The sequence below is a fragment of the Neopsephotus bourkii genome, unplaced genomic scaffold, assembly GCF_033783945.1.
Source record: "Neopsephotus bourkii isolate Nb327-2 ecotype Australia unplaced genomic scaffold, CSIRO-AGI_Nbou_v1 NB_1248, whole genome shotgun sequence".
Taxonomy (NCBI): domain Eukaryota; kingdom Metazoa; phylum Chordata; class Aves; order Psittaciformes; family Psittacidae; genus Neopsephotus; species Neopsephotus bourkii.
Window position 1 is genome coordinate 3,609,289 of NW_026901733.1, and position 17,095 is coordinate 3,626,383.

Consider the following 17,095-nt stretch of genomic DNA (forward strand, 5'->3'; position numbering starts at 1 on the left):
TGTTAAGATTGCCTCACTTTTCCCATTATAAGACCATTTTCAATTTCATTGCCCATTTAACAGTGTGGGCTGATCTTTTCTCGGATAAATGTAATTTTCAGATTTAAATCAAAGGCAAAAAGATAAGACTCGGTGCTTCAGATGAAATGTTTTTGTGATTGTCAAGAATTACACGGGGTTAACAGCTCACTTATTTCATTGAGACTCTCAGTTACTGCATTTTAAAAAATCAGTTATCTACATCATTTGAAACAAGAACTTGAAAATCAGCAGACTTCCACTTGCTGAAGTTCCCTAGAAATGCATTCATACTTGGCCAAGCTATGAGCCCCAGAAAAATCAGACAATACACACTGATGTCAGTGGAAGGGTATTACAATTTTGTATCCAACATCTTTGAAGATTCCACTTGCTTTTACCTCTGACAAATTGCCAGGAGTAGTGAAAAAAGACAGCTGGGGAAAGCAAACACTGACAAAATAGGTAGGATGATGCAGACAGAGGTGTAGCAATGGGGTGTATGAAACAGAAGAATAAATAATTCTGGTAAGACATGTAATGCCAGTGAGCACTGGAAACAAGAATAAATATTAACAAGGAAAAAAGAAGGAAATACTAGGGAGGAGGATAGGAAGCACCAGGCATTTAAATTATGAAGTATTTAAATAATGACTCCAAAGTCTTGACACTTCTCTGCTCTTTAGTAAATGATTTTGAAGCAAACTGCTGTAGTTTTCCACGTCTTTCTATTCATGTGTCCACAAAACCAATAACCCACTTTTTTTACTACTTTGGCAATAAAATAATGATGAAGTTCTGTGCCAATGACCTAAACAGCCCAGGCAGATAACTCACATGGAAGATGCAGTTATCCTAACCTCCCCCAAGGAAAATCAGCATCAGGTTTCTGTGCAGTTTTCTGCATATCTAGAAACGGAGTTTAGACATATGCTGTTAAAAAAATCATTTGTTCTCCTCATAAAAGGGATACTATGCGACTCATGTTACATAGGGACTGAGACAACATTTGTAAAAGAAATAAGGTGTGAAATTACTGTCATCTCTAAATTTGTTTTTGGTAAGTGCTCATCTGCTAAGATCTACATCTGAAATTGTCGCTTGTTTTTCAATCAGGATGATTTTACACTTATTCTTCTTCTCATCCCCTCTCAGAAAATTTGGACTCAGGAAGTTTGGGGTTTTAGCTATGAGTTTGACCCTAGCTTTCTGTATGACTTTTGAAAATACAGAAAGCCCACCTGCCTTTGCTGTCTACAATGCCTAGAAAATAGATATATGTGATCTACCAGCAACTTTCAGAGCATTCCACATACACACTGGCAACTGCATTCTGGCCCAGGCCAGCAGATGCTGAATGTAACAAAGACTACACTTAACATCAGTAAAGGGCAATCCTCAGTGTCTTTGATGTAACACAGCTTAGCATTCATGCTTTCCTTCTCCAGTACTGAGGACTGGCAGGACCCCAACCTTTTATGGTCATCTGCCACCTAACTAACACTTTGTTAAGTAGAACACCTGCAGTGATATTAACTACAGCCCACAGTAGTTTAGCCACTAATGGTCTACATCAGACCAGCAGTCATAAACTGGTTGGAAACTATCCAGTTGTCCCAGCCCTTGGGTTTTTAAGACAGAAAATAGATTAACCTTATTTAAATAAGGACGAATACTAAAAGATTTGTTATGATGTTGACTGGTGTATTTTTAGGCTGGTATATTCTTCAAATACTAATAAATACTATAAAGAAAAACTGATTAAACTAGATGTCCTCCTGACATCAACTGGAACTTATTACATATTTTGGTTAGAGTCCCTGAAGGTCATCCAAAAGCTTTACGCAGAATTGGACTATACATTAAAAGATATGTGATTACAATTTGCATTTCAACAAAATAGTTAAAAGATAGAGAAAAAACAGCATACAGCAGCTGAAAAATTGCAAATATAAATGAGTATCAAATTGGATTTGGTTAAAATAAAATATTCAGTCCAGTATTTTGTTGTGATCACGTGTTGAAATGTGTCTGTGCACAGAACTGCTGGGCTGCATTTGCCAAATCACTGGATGCCCTCAGGGACCAAGGGATGTTGTTAAGAGGTATTCTGCTTAGTATCTTTGTATCTCCATTTCCCTATATTTACACCTTTTACCCTTTTGACTTTTCCTTCAACTCTCCTTTTTTAATTATGATTACTATTATTTGTACTTCTTAATGATAATTTAGTTTCTTCCTGATTCTTTTTTCTGTAGCTTGCCCCTTGCCACTAAAAACATCTCCTTTTGGCCTATACAGTTGTAGCTTAACTACTTTCTCATATGGAAGTTGTTACAAATCTTTGATCATCCTTGGTGACCTTGACCAGTTCTTCTTCAGTCCTTTGTATTCTTTTTTGAGGTCGTGGGGAAGGAGAAGGCCAGACTGCACAAAATGTGTGGTGAAACCACAGATTTACATAATGGCAGAGTGACTTTCTCTCTTTTGTTCTTCATTATTCTCCTAATGGCTCCTAATACTTGATTTACTCTTTTGATCACTACTGAACACTGAGTGATGTTTCTCTGTGACTATCTATCATAACTCCCAACTCTCACTGCAGTCAGCTCAGAGCTCATGTAAGTGAAATTAGGATTTTTCCCTGTTATATACATCAGTGTACATTTACCTACAATGAATTTCACCTGTCATTTTATTGCTCAGTCACTAAGTTTTAGTACCCTGAATAATTTCATATTATCAAACTTGATTACCTCACCACTAACGTGCTTTTTAAAGTCATTTATGAGCATGTTGAATAGCAAAGGCCTAGCATAGATCTTATGGAAAGTCATCTGTCATCATGTTCCACTGTGAAAACCATTTATGCCTGCCTTCTAACCACTTAACCATACAAGGATCTTGCCTCTCATGATGTGGTGCTAGGTTTCCCTAAAAGCCTCTAATAAGACACTTCTCAAAAGCCTTTTGGAAAAACCAAGTGAGCCATGTCAACCTCATCACAGTTATCCATGCAACTGTTGGTAAGACTTCAGAAAAGCCAACATGGTGTTTCTCAAAAGGATCATTTTATCAAGATACTGAACAACTCTTTTTCTGCTAGTTAATCTGCCTGGTACAGATGTCATGCTGAAAAGCTTTGTAGTTACCCAGGTCTCTTCTCAAAACTTTTTAAAATAAAAATTGCCCCGATTTTCAACTGTCCTTGGGTACCAAGGCAGCTTAGTGCAAGAAGTTAGCACTGTCATCTTTGAGGAGCCATTCAGTTATCTTAGACTTGAATTCCTTTTGAACTCTCTGGTGTCCACCACCTTGTCCTGGCTTTGAGCTTTCTGTTTGCTTCATGTGTTGGTTCTATAATCACTAATCTCTGTGTAGGTCCTCTGAAGAGTCTCACAAAGAAGACTTTAGATCAGAACCTGCCCTGTTTCTTGAGCAGCAAGCACTGGTACAAGTAACCGATTTAGCTCTTCTGCAATGACCTCAGCCTCTCCTGAGTGCTCTCTTTATACTGTGATTATTATCCTGGCCCTTCACAGTCTGGTTTACTTCCTGCTTTAGATATATACGAAGAAAGATTTGTAACTTGTGAGCCCTTCTATATGCCCCTCTAAATTCTTGTTTTGCCTAAATGTGCTTTTATATGTTACCTGCCAGAATTTATGCTTTCTTTTTTAATATAGACATGTTTTTTTGAGGAGTGACTCCTTGCTTTCATGATGCTTGTCACTTGCTCCTTAGCTATGTGTGCTTTCCTTTGCCTTTTCCTGCTCTCTTCTTCATACACAGGGTGTGTTGGCCCTGTGTTTCTAACGTTTTGGTGACCTAAATAAATCCTAGGTGAACTAAGGGGATTCCATTCTCTTAGCTGACCTTTTCAGACAAAGTGCTTCTTTTATACAGTTGCCCTTTTTGAGAGAACCCAACTGCTGAAGCCGAGTGTGCTACAGCAGCCATGGCAGAGCAAACCTTCAACTCTGCAGCTCTGAGGCAGCCCCTGGGTGCTGCTCTGAACTACCTCAGACACTGAAAACCCTCCAGGGCTCTCCCTAACTAGCCGCCCCATGACACAGCTACTGATGGGGATCTCTGTGTTAGTTTAATGTAGTATTTGCTCCAGCAGCCACCAAATATTTCACAATGTGCAGCTACATCCCCGGAAGCACTCTGCATATAGTAATGCTCCTTCACGTGGATTAACACCACAGAACCACAAAACAAGTTATTGCATGGCATTGTTTGCTATTACACAAGTTTTCAAAATTACTAGACTATGAACATGAATATTCAGATATTTACACTGACCTAGAAAAGGTCAAGCTTAAGTTTAAAACAGAAATATTTTTATCAGATTTTTCCAATAAATGAAATGCATTTCTGGTGGTCAAGGAAGTATAACTGCTTCCTTCCTTACTCTCACCTTCCCTGCAAGCACATATTAACTTCTTTTTGTGCTTTCTCTATGTGGGCTCATTTATATGACTAAATACCTGTGTGTGTGATACAGTATGAAAGACTCCCACCAACGAGAAGGAAAAATACATGCTTGTGAAATTAAAAAAACTGTTTAGCTATTTAAATAAAATATAGACTAGCACAGGTTACAGCAGCTCAGATCCCCACCATTCCTCACTGAAGCTGGAAAACTTTGTATTTTCTACCTCAGGATCAAAGTATTTAGTGTAAATTCCTATCTCAGGGTAACTCCTATGCATAGCCTGGCTCTCAATTCTGTAAGTTTGTTTCCATTGAACATTTTTTGGGAAAAAAAGAATTCCTGTGCACTTGAATTGTCAAGCCTCTATGGTCTATGCAGCATCCAGATATCAAGCTTCAGCAGTGTGTCCACATACAAGCAAATGCAATACATTCAAATACAATAAATACAAGTAGTGATCCAAGTCTAAGGATGTTTTTTTCTTTTTCTACTATAAAAACCCTTCACATGAAAAGACCAATTTTCCAAACATAGTCTTCATAGTGAAAAAAAAAAAAAAAAAGGTAATTTCTATGATCAGAAAACCTTTCTGAACTTCAGGAAAGATCTTTATATGCAGAGGGCAGAATGAAGTCCTGAGCCTGTACTCTTTCTTTCAGTATTTGAAACATGCTCGTCTTCAATATACGTGAAATCACGAACTCACTGTAGGCACAAAGAGGATATATAGTAACTGGGTATTCTTTACAACAAAATGGATGTAGGAATGCATTTGAAATGGCGTATCTTGGTCATTACTTGTAAAGACTACTACATATTCCAACAGCATCTGAATACACCAAGAGAAGACCAGAAAAGTTCATGCTTTGAGGATTTTACATTTTCTCAAGAATTAATGAAAGGGTTTTATTTAAAAAACTGTGATCAAGAATGTGGGGAAGCAACAGACCAGTACATTTCTGAATTACGTATGATAGCTGAATTCTCCAAATGTCAGATAAAATTCTTCATAAATTAAAAACAGAAATGCAGCTTCAGAAGATTGTATGAAAATATAAAAAAGCTCCATGTTAACATTATGAAGAGATACTGAAAAGTGCAATATAGACAGCAACTCCTCAACAGAGTGGTCTCAAATACAATTTGCATGTAATATAGGAAAAGAACAGAAACACAGCAAAAAAAAAGCCTGCCCAAGAACCCAACCCAACATTATAAAACATCAAAAAGCAATACAGAGCAGAGAAGACAAGCAAATTACAGTATCACATAAGACTGCTCATGGTGTACTATGAAGAAAAATAGCATGATGGACAGACCTTCTCTTTGGGGTCATATACTTGTAGCAGAAGAAATTATTATGCCAAAACTTGTAGACAAGAGAAAATGAAAAAGGAGAAGGAAGAGGAGAAGAAGACGGGAATAAAAAGGCAACATAAACCAGAAAACATAAACCTCCGTCTATCATAAGATACCAAGACGAGGCAGCATACAAACAGGAAATTAAGTGCCAAGTACACAGTAAGGCATCAGTGAAAGTAGTAGATTATGAAGACTCCTATATTATTACTTGAGACTAAAGAGCAAAATTTGAACCACAAATAGACAGATTAAAATTATACAATGCATGGTCAGAAACCCACAATGATCATGTAATTACCCCAAAGAAGAGATACACAAAAAAAACATATGGAGAAAGCTTAGAGGCTGCAATTTCAGACAGTACAGACAACACATGAAGTTCAGCTGGTGGAGCACCTGCACCACAGGATATACATTACATAAACAGAATGGGAGAATGAAATGCAATAGAAAAGACACAGCTCTAGTCACAGAGCCTCAGACTGATCAATGTGGTAGCAGTAACTGTACATTTAGGAAAGCTGCACTAGAAAATTGTGATGTCTGTGGTCGTTTTCAATGTGGAATGAGCCTTTAAATCCCAGTGTAAGAGCCAACCTAGATAACACTGTTTTGTAGGAAAACATAGCAATCCAATTAGAACTCCAACACCAATAACAAATGCAATTTCTATCCTTCAGAAGATCAGTCTGAGTTAGTGTCGAGGTGGCAGCAGCTAAAAGTCACACAGATGTAAGATATCTAAATTTAGCACCATGTATTAAAAGAAGCTGTTAAGACTCAGTGTTGTTCTTATTGGATTAGTGGTCCTGGTGTCAAGATACGCTGATTTCACCTTTAACACAGCTGTACTATCTCAATACACTATAGTATCACAATATACTAACTCACTATGTTGAACCTTCTCTTTAAATACTGAACTGTACATGCAGCCTTATGGCTGCCAATGAGAATTTTATGGATATTATTCAAGCGGCTAAAAGTGTATTAATTTACCTTTTCAATCTTCATTAACCATTTTTTTTGTAGTAAGTCTAAATATTATAAAATATTAGTTTTTCATCAAAATAATACTTTCCACTGGTAGAGCACTTATAATAAGTAAGTTAGTTGACTGTGATGGAAACCCAAGTCCTTCAGCCACACAAAAGCAAATGAAGAAAGAGTAGGAAGCACCCTTTCTTTAACATATGAACAAACCAACACAGCAAAACAGAAAATATTTTTATTTCCTTGGAAATTAATATGTTAACATTGGAAATCCTTTAGTGAAATCCTTCAAGCAAAATGTATACTGCAGTTCCTCCAGTGTATAATTTTACCAATTACTTACATGCTAAATATATACCAAATCTATTTTAGCTTTTGCTCTTACAGTAATATGAGACATGACTGCTGCTTTTATTGACATTTCCACATTACCGCAGGTTCTAGTTCACGTTATGTCCTATAAGCATGCAGTTGCTCTTTCTGGTAAAGCTTGTTTCTGTTTGGCAACAGGTGTAAATCAGTCCTAAGTGTATTTACTGGTTTGGGTGTACAATAGGCAAATGTGGTGGTATAGCTATTTGAAACGCCCTTCTACAGAGGCCCAGCTATACTGTGTACTTCAGCTATTGCAATGGCCTTTATTTCTCTCACCTCTGGCTCAACACGTACCTACTTCAGCGTATCAGGATTTCCATCATGCCGAGAAAATTGTGATTTTTTTTCTTAAAATGTCATTGCCTAAAGTCAAACCACGACACAAAATTACGATCATTAGAAGCACACTTCTTTCTACTTCACAAGCATTCAGACATGCAGAAGCTAAAATATGAGAATTCAAAAGGTGCTGTACTTAAGTTAAATGTCATAAATTTAAGCAAATTGCGGTGGGATTTGCTAAACTGAAGTACTACACCCCTACAGCTTTAACTGAGGGAAAGCAACATCCTGCTCCCGTTTGGAAAAAACGGACAAAGAGCTGTTACATGACCCAGTTCCTTAAAATTAAATATATAATAAGATATAAGATATAATATATATAAAGAGGATAAATTTGAACCATTATTGGAGAGAGTAATGGACTCATACTGACTTGTATTTCATGGTAGCATCAAAATTTTCAATCACTAGTTTCACTGGTGAGTACAGCAAATTATTTTATATGCCCCTTTAAAATGAAAAAAACCCACACCCCAGGTTGAAAGAGACGCAATCTGCTCAAATCAAGCAAACCCAAACTGAAGTTAGACAGCTGGCATGGGAACTTTAGTCTGAACAGTTCAAGTGTGGCAAAGCCATAAGTAACTGAAAATAGTATCTTACAATGCTAAGGGTCTGACAACTGTAACAGTAAATAGTACCCTACTTAGTAAGCAGCTCTTCTGAAATGGTTCAATGGATTTCATTAGTTTGCCTTAAAATTTAGTAGCAGATCTAGTACTACTAGTTGGTAGTAAAACCCAGAATTCAATTTGCTCTGGGGCCTTGTGCTAACCTTACTCTCTATGATGCTATATCATTCTTCTGTAGATAAAACCCAACCATAACTTTTAATGTTGCATATTTTATGGGCTGACACCATAGCTGCTTTTCTTCCTAGAAATTACTAATATCAGATAAAATTAATTATAGAAAGAGCTAAAAGCCAATCATCTAGCAGTCTCTGTATTACCTTACAGATTCCATCTCAGGAACAGACCCATGTTTCCTTTGCACGGGCAGAAGAGCATAAGTAATGGCCTGCTAGGCTCCCACCTGAGAAGGCACTGGCTTAAAATGCTAGGTCATACCCCCAAACTGAGAATTTTCCTGCGCAGAACTTCCAGAGTAATGCCAGAGACTTCAGAAAAAGACTGGAAAAGGTTATTTTATTATGTACAAAACACAACATATTTAAAATATATTGAAATATTGGCATCTCTGCAAATGTATACAGTAAATTCACAAGCAAGTAGAGCAACAGCTTTAGCTATGTGTGTGCTGCCTTTCCTCCAGGAGTTGCAAAGTGCAGGTGGAAAATATTGTCAATCACGTAGACAAAGACAGAAAATTATACAGAGATTAAACAGTTTCAACAGACTGAAAATGGCTGTAAAATTAAAGCAAATATTGTAAGCACATGATTTACCACTGGAATTCCTTATTAATAAAAAGTCACTTTCAGATGTTCTTCAACATCTATTCCCTATAATCTTCATAAACTGTTGTCTCCCATGACTAAAGGCTCCTTGAGGATCCGAAGTAAAACCTGGTATCTTTTCTACTTTTATGTAGAGCTAGTGTTGTACAGAAAGAGAGTGATGCAGAAGCATTTGAACACCGATAGGCAAAAACAAACTAAAGTTGGAACAGATGATACATAGACTTCTGCAGTAAAAAATTAACCACGATTGTGCATCCTGCTGCTAAACACTGAAAGACATGCAGGAAACAATCACCTTGAAAAGCTAAAACACAAAGTTGACTTTTGCATTAGACTTGAAAAATGAAGCACAATTTCAGTCAGTACAGACAGAAGTTGCATGCACATACAATCCTACTTACATTGCTGTAAAGTCTACATCAGTTCTTTTTAAAATGAAACAAACCTCAAGATTCAAGGTTCTTAACCCTAAAGCAGAACAAACACCTCAGCAAAAAATACAGATAATCCTGATTACAAAGTTAGAACAAAAATTGGGGTAAGTAGTTGAAATGATGAGCTTGTGCAAAGTTCTTCTAGACACCGATTTGGTTGAGGTTCTTTGAGTCCTTTCCCTAGGGTCTCACTGAAATCACATAAACAGCTGTCACATTCTCTCATGTACTTGGTTGCAGTTCACTGCTGAAAAGTTAATTTTCAGCACAGAACTAGCTCCATAACCACCAGAGGCCACTGCTGTTCTTTGCCTTTTCCCTGCCTGTAGCTGGGCTGGAGCCAGTAGTCAGCACACAGCAGCCCCAAGCAAAGGTCACACCAACTTCAGTTCTTTCTATATTTATGCCCCAGCACTGCACTTCTGCAGAGAAAATTAAATACGGTACACTCTCCACTAGCAGACAGAACAAGAAATTATCTAAATATTGCTTACCCAACCTTAGCCTTCAGGAAGAAATGAAACCTTGAATTCCAAAAAAAATGATTTCATTCTTAGATATATTTGGTAGCTAAAGGCAAGTTTTTAGACTTAATTTAATTAGGTATCTGAAAGGCATTTAGCTTACAACTGAGGACAAAAATAGCTCCACACATTTGCAACAGAATAAATGAATTAACAAAGTAATAATTAACATTCAACGAGAATGAGAAAACTATTAAGTAGTGCTTTGCTATTAGTGTTTACAGGTATCAGTGCCCAGCTGGCCCTATTTTTCAATCACTGATCAGAAGTAACTGATTAATACTATTTCCAGAGACTACAGAAAGGGACATTAAAGTAACACATGTAGTAAATGAGGACAGGGTCATCCAGCTGGCTTAACTACACCCACATCATATTAAATGTGTTTTAATGCAGGATACTGAAACATAATAGCTTGAAATAAACTGGCCAGGTGCTGGCCATATGGGATGGGGGGAGGAAAAAAGGAGTATCCTGGAAAGCAGTGAGAATATGAGCACCAGTAATCTGGTTCAGTGGGGAGTGAGTTTTGAATTAATCTTTGGTGAAAAACTGTGGAAGGCCAAAAAATGAAAAGCAGACTTATCACTCCCTGTAGGCGGCATTCTCATAGCAGTTCCCTTTGCACAGAAATACAGCCTTTTAAAAAAGGTATTTGAAAATTAAATAAAAAAAATAATTAAAGGTACAGAAAGAACATGCAACTCAGAAAGCTTTAGAATCTTAACTAGGTCAAACTATTGAGATAACGAAAAAAATCACACACCAAAACCAAGAATTTCATATGAAAAGGTTTATTTAGCAAGAAAGAGATGTTAACAAAACTCTCATTTATAAACTAAAGCCCTATGAATTTAAAAGTGACATACAGCAGTGTCTTTGGAGGCAACAAAAGCCACGAAGAGCTGGAAAAAAAGCTATGGATAGAACATCCCCCTCTTCACATGCCCACTTTCCAGAGAGCACACCACCACTGCACGCATTACAGGTGACAGAAATAAACATGAGGATTTATGATACTCCAAAATTGCTATAAAATAATCCAGTGAGATTTTTAAGATCCTTCCTCCCCCAGAATCCCCTCATGCAGCACTCAGTTCAGGCAGCAGAGCTCAGGACAAGCTGCAAACCAAACGGTGTTTAAGCAGAAAACCTCACCAGGCCATGGGGGGATGCGTTCTAGCCGATTAACGCATTTCCGGGGCCAGGTCGAGCCCCGTGCCCGCCGTGCCCACGTTACGCACCTCTTAAGCTAACACCAAACTTGAGAGTGCAAAGGAACAGGCAGCGAACCGTCCCCCCGCTGCTGTGCCCGGAAAGGAAAGCCTCACCCCTCTCGCTGAGGCGGCCCCGGAAACCCCACAGCCCACTCCCCAGAGAGCCACACTCCACCAAGACCCAGTGGGCCCTAACGGAGCCCTACACCCCCTCACTGCCGCAGCTCCGCGCATGCACCAACACACCCGAATGCGCCAATCCCCGACCTCAGCTACACGAAACCCCGCTCAGGGCGCATGCGCACCACTCTCCCTACCACCCCTCAGCCTCTTTGGCACCGCCGAGCTCCCCCCCCCCTCCCCCGGCGTGGAGGCGCGGTCAGTGCGCCTGCGCCGCCCGCTCTTGTGTGCCCGTGAGTTCTTCTCCCGCTCGCTCTTCTCCCCCCAACCCCATACACTTCCCCGCCGCCACGGTGAGCCCGTGTGCGCCTGCGCCAGCCCCCCGCCGGGCGCGATCCCACAACGCCGGGCCCCCGGCGGCCCGTGTATGGGGCCGGGTTCGCCCTGTCGTCCCCGCCCCCTTCGTCCCCCTTCACCAACCGCCGCTTCCTCCGTCGTTGCCAAGTGTGTGTGCTGAAAAAGGGGGGGAGGGCCAGGGGGGTGGGGGGAAGGAGGGAGGGGGCAGCCATGCCGAGGGGGCGGCCTCCTAAACCCAGCAGGGAGACTAGCAAGGCCGGCAGCGAGTCAGGTAAAACAGCGCGGCCGGGCTAGAGCGATACGCGCCCGGGGCGGGGGGCGGCGGTGGTAGTGAAAGCGCGGGCGCTGCGAAAAGGAAAGAAGCCTCCGCGGGCTCCGCATATAGTCCCCGGATATGGGGGAGGAAGGCCGGGTCTATTGTGCGAGGGTATAGGCGAGAGGGCGGAGGGAAGGGGAAGCGGCCGGGTCCGGCCCTGCGGAATGATACCGAGCGGGCAGCTCCCGTCGCCCCATACGGTGCGGTCGCACCAGGGTTGCTTGCCCAGCTAAGTATCGCGGCCGGACCGTAGCCTTCTCGGGCAGCGGCGGTATCTGTAATGGCCTCTCACCCGCAGAGGGCGTGGGGGGGAGCTGCTAGCGGCGCGGTCGCTGCCTTCGTTGTCTGACTCGTCGTAGGGCGGCGGCGACGCTGGCGCTGGAGGGTTGCTCGGCCTAGGTCAGCGGCTTTGCCTTCTTCACGGCTGCGGGAGCCGGTCCCGGTGCTGGTTTGGCTGGAGCTGGGGAGGGCCGGAGGAAGAGCCCTGGCTGGCCAGCGACAGGCAGAACAGGACAGAACAGAACAGGAAGGCTCCGAGTCCTTCCGCTGTTGCTTTTCCCTTCCCACTGCTTCCCTTCCCTGCGGGCCAGATTAATGAGAGCTTCGAATAAAGGATGATAAACCAGTGAAAATAAAGTGGAACGCTTCTATCTCTCTTGCTTTAAAGAAGGGGGGCTTTTTTGCTGTTTTAGGCTTTAAAACTCGTCTTTGTAGTCGTGTTCTTTGTATGTATAAAAACTACTTTCTTCCCCAAACGTGTTGGTTTGTATCGCACTCCAGTTTCAAATTTCTGCCTGCATACCAGTGTCGTTGATGAGAATACGTGAGGGCACGATTTGTTTGATGGGCTTGTTTTGGGTGTTTTTTATTTTTTCTTGTCAGCAGTTTGTATCTTCGTGGCTCTTTTATGTAGTTCGTTGCTGCTGATGTTAGCAGAGATCTGTGACTAGTATCTGAGTAAAGCCCATAAACGTCTAACATACTGTGCTTCAGGTAGATTGAATGCTCATCAGTGACTTCCCTTTGGTGGAAGCACATAGCAGTAGATTTTTTTAGTTATTTTTTTCCTACTACACAGAATGGGGAGGGAGTTCATAAACCATTCAAATGCTATGGTTATTTCAGTCATGAAAAGTCAACTAATGAATATTTTTTGTACACGTTTAGAATGTCTGGTTTGCTGAATGCTTACAGATGAGCTCTGACTCTTCGAGAGGAGTGTGTAGGTGATCCTTCTGTGGAATACGTTTTGTAGGCTTGAAATATGCTGGCAGGCAAAAAGAAAAAAAAGGTGCTGTACTGTTACATGAGTATTGGGAAGTTGGGTAAAATATTTTCTCCAGTAGGGAAAGCCAGATGGGCCACACGTTTTTACCACAGGTTTTGATTATGTCCTATTTTTTTGTTGAAGTCACTGATCTCAGCTATGAAACACTAAATACATAAAGAAGGACCCAAAGAGCTTTGACTGTCACCAGTTTTGGAAGCTGAGTGGATTTTTTTTAAGCTTATTTTAACTAAAATGTCTCCTGAATTCTCTGATAGCTTTTGCAAGGGTACATGTGTATCATATGCATGTAAGCTCCTGCAATAAAAGCATGATGTATGGTTTAGAAAAAGATCAAAACTGAGGCAGTCTGTCCAGAAAAACTGCCTAGCAGCTATATTCCTTTGGCTTATAGCTGGACCTTGGTCTTAGATCCTTCCTATGGTAAGAGGCTGACAGGACTTAGTTTGAGTGTGATCATAGATTGTATTTTTCACGTATTGCTTTATTTAGAAATAAACTAGTAATTTATTAATGATTTTTTTTCATAGAGATAGTTTGCTGAAAACAGTTTAGAATTACAGGGTCTAGGCTACCACAGGTATTCAGAGACTACAGCAGTCTGCAACTGCAAGGGCTCTGCCCTGTGTAGGCAAATACTGTGGGTTCTGGAGTCTTCGGTTGGTGAAATTTCAGCAGTTTGAGAAAACAGACAAGTCATTGTTGACAAGCATCTAGTATTTTTCCACGCTTACATGTGGCTAAAGGAAGGTCATGAATGAAGAAGCTCTGGATGAGCAGGACAGCTTGTGTCTGGGAGATCTGTGTTCTCAGGATATTTGGCTGTTCATCCCATTCACATGCAGGCTGACATGCTTTGAAAACTGGTTGTGAATTCCATAAGTTTCATTTTTAAGCAGGAGGAATTTTATTTATCAAATCGCTTCTTACAAAAATAGATTTCATATCTCTTGCTCAGGAAATTGCACATTTTTAGGTTTTGTTGGTTTTAGTGTGGTGCTCAGAATTCCTACAACCCTGGTACACTAACGGGAGAGAAGCGTTGCTCTCTGTAGTTGTACAGTCTGTATATTTATGATAATACAGCTTTGTTTGGAAGAAAATAAAGGTGCGTAAGTAATGTGTTATGCAGCCTCCTCAGACTGCTTTAGCCACCCTACATGTCAAATACTAGAGCATATTGTTTGTTCTAGGAAAATTAACTATGTTAAATAAAAAAAAAATGAACTCTAGGCAGTAATAGTTAAAACATTATCTTGGCCTCAGTGGCTGTTATTCAGAGAGTGTTTTTACTGCATTGGAGTGTTTCCCCAAAACCATCTTGCAATTACCTCTTTCTTAACTGTCAACCTCTCCGTTAGGCACAAACTGAAGCACAGGAGGTTATATCTGAGCATGAGGAAGCACTTTGTACTGTGAGGGTGACCGAGCACTGGTGTTGGTTACACAAAATGTCGAGTCTCCTTCCATAGAGGTATTCAAACACCATCTATGTGCAGTCCTATGAAACTGGCTTTAGGTGCCATCCTTGAGTGCAGGGATTGGACAAAATGACTTCCAGAGGTCTTTTCCAACCTTAACCATTCTGTGGTTCTCTTTGAGGGGGATGAAGTATAGGGTATGATTATCAAGAAGCTTAAAAGAGCTAATGTTCTGTTATTTGGGGTTTTGCTGCTCCTTGGTTCTTGCTCTGGCTGCTTAGCAGTGATTGTATAGCAGATCTTTTTACAGAGATGTGGTGTTCCTTTTCTCTTGCCTTTCTGAAAATTTAAGGATGAGACCTTGAGTATATATGAAGCAAGAATGCATTAGAAAAACTGCTACTCTATGCAGGTGTTTTTGAAGAAGGAAAGGGACAAGCACTTTTTAACATTTAGCAGGTGTTAACATAGCATTAAAATAGCATTTAGGTTCTGGTGACATAGCCTCTAACATGAGAAGGAAGTTAAAAAAGAATTATTCATGTGTGTGGCCTCCAGTTTCCAGTGTGACTGCTGTGATTCTGAGTAACCCACATTGCAGTGTTTGAACTGTCAAGAGTTTTAGGCCATGCAAATTTTCTGTGGTCTGTTCTGCATCTTTGCCAACATTCGAGAACCACTGGCTGAGAGGCAGTTCTGTGTACTCTGTTCCCTTAGGAGTCTCTATTAGGCACTAGAAAGTGATTCCTAATGCTATTGTGCAGCTCAGGTAGCACAAAGAAAACACAAAGGAAAGTTTTATTGTGTTTTACTTGTATTGATATAAGTTCTATCATGCGTCTTTCTAAATATAATTATTTCTCTGATTTAAGCATGGATATCTTAACAACACTTTCTTAGTAATATCCTTCAAACTGTTACCTTTGCTTTTAGTTTTACTAACTGACTTTGCATAAAATATTCTTTCTTTCCTTTTTTTTAAGATACTAGCATAGTGGCAGATGCTAATTTTAATTATTTTTGGAACTTGGGAGAAGTGCCTGAAATTGAAAAGAAAAAGCCTTGAAACACACAAGCATTTTGGAAGGTGCAATATATAATTTTGCTTTGACATAAGTTTTTAAGAATATGGTAGGCCTCATATTGTGAGGATGTTATTTTGGAAAATCTTACTCAGTGCTTTGCTTTAATTAGAATTTAGCAATGAAGAGCTGCTGTTAAGCTGCAATTGAAATAAATACCAGGCTTTTACTGTTCAGTTAGATAGCTAATGAAATTAGTGTTTGAAGACATACTTCTTGTAGATCCAGAGTAATATTTTGGATGCTTACAGTTATTAGCTACTCTACAAGGTTTTTCTGTAGGTCCTGTGAAAGCTTAGGTGAAAACTTGAGACTTCATCACTGCTTCTTTCTGCTAATTTTGTCCCAGTGAATGCGTAGTTGTTACCATGAGTTGGTAGTCAGTCCTTCTTTATTACTGTTGTTATTTCAGATGTGCAAGAAGGATTTTTCCTGCACCCTTGACTGTCTTTTCTTCCCCATAGAGAATGCCCTTTCTGTGTCTACCAGTGCTGCATGTCGCTGAATGGCAGCAACACGAAATAAGCTTTTGACTTTTGACAATAAGTTTTGCCTTTTACAAGTGTCTGATCACTTTCAAATAGCAGACAAGGAATTCTTTGAAAGTAAAGTGAAATGTGAGTGGAGTTTAAACTGAATATTTTGTGCCTTCAGAGGGTGTGAATTTTAATGGAATTTACATATGAAGAGGGGAAAATATTAAATACACAAAGATAAGAAACACAGAGAAGGCGATGTAGCTTTAAGTCTGCCTCTGCAGAGCTGACAGCATTTTGTGTGCTGTCAGCCCTCTAGTATCACTTAGGTTGTGGGCACATTGAACCAGGGGAAGTCAGTTCTGAGGCTTTACATTCGAATTTTGTGTTATTGAGGAAAAGTGCAACTTGAATTCCCTGGATAAGTCTTCCCTGAATTTATATTATGTAGATTATTATTATGTAGTTGTGCACTAGGATTTTAGGTGGTGACTTCTGACTGATCTGAATTAGGTGAGTGATGTACAGGCAAGAATGAAGAGGTTGTGGTACTGCATCTGTGATGTAGGCTAAGTCTTCTAAATATGATGGGTTTGGGTAATTCCTTTTTAAAACGCATCAGAGGAGCAACTACTTAAACTTTTGGCTTAGAAAAGATAATCATTAGGCTTTAACAGTGATAATCTTATTTGGCCATCTCACTGTTCTGCAGTTCATATATAAATCAAGGTTCATATATGAGGGGTATGGTGGGTCTTAGTGAGAAGATAGATTTCAATTACACTGGTGTATTTTAATTCTACATTATTTTCTCACTATACTGGAAATAAGTCTACGCCTTTTCACCGGTAATCTCTGCAGTTAAGTAACTTGGGTTTAAGTGTGATAACTTAAGCCCTTGTTCTGTAC

General features: G+C 40.0%; 1 protein-coding gene and 1 long non-coding RNA gene across 10 annotated transcripts in view; one reads left to right on the plus strand and one right to left on the minus strand.

Annotated features, from left to right (window-relative positions):
• Positions 1-9,551: 9,551 nt before the first annotated feature.
• On the minus strand, positions 9,552-11,431 carry LOC133218380 (uncharacterized). The gene is made up of 2 exons (XR_009727126.1): positions 11,373-11,431; positions 9,552-9,807 (listed from the first exon to the last, which is right to left on the minus strand). It is a non-coding gene; the product is annotated as an uncharacterized LOC133218380 (long non-coding RNA).
• Positions 11,432-11,489: 58 nt separating this feature from the next.
• The window catches only part of ZNF236 (zinc finger protein 236), a 75,364-nt gene continuing 69,758 nt past the window's right edge, over positions 11,490-17,095 (plus strand). For 6 of the 9 annotated variants that reach the window (XM_061364707.1, XM_061364705.1, XM_061364703.1 and 3 more), the window contains exon 1: positions 11,573-11,752. In XM_061364707.1, coding sequence (XP_061220691.1) covers positions 11,674-11,752 — 79 coding nt within the window. In that variant the 5' untranslated portion in view covers positions 11,573-11,673. The other 3 variants (XM_061364711.1, XM_061364710.1, XM_061364704.1) reach the window with 3 other exon arrangements.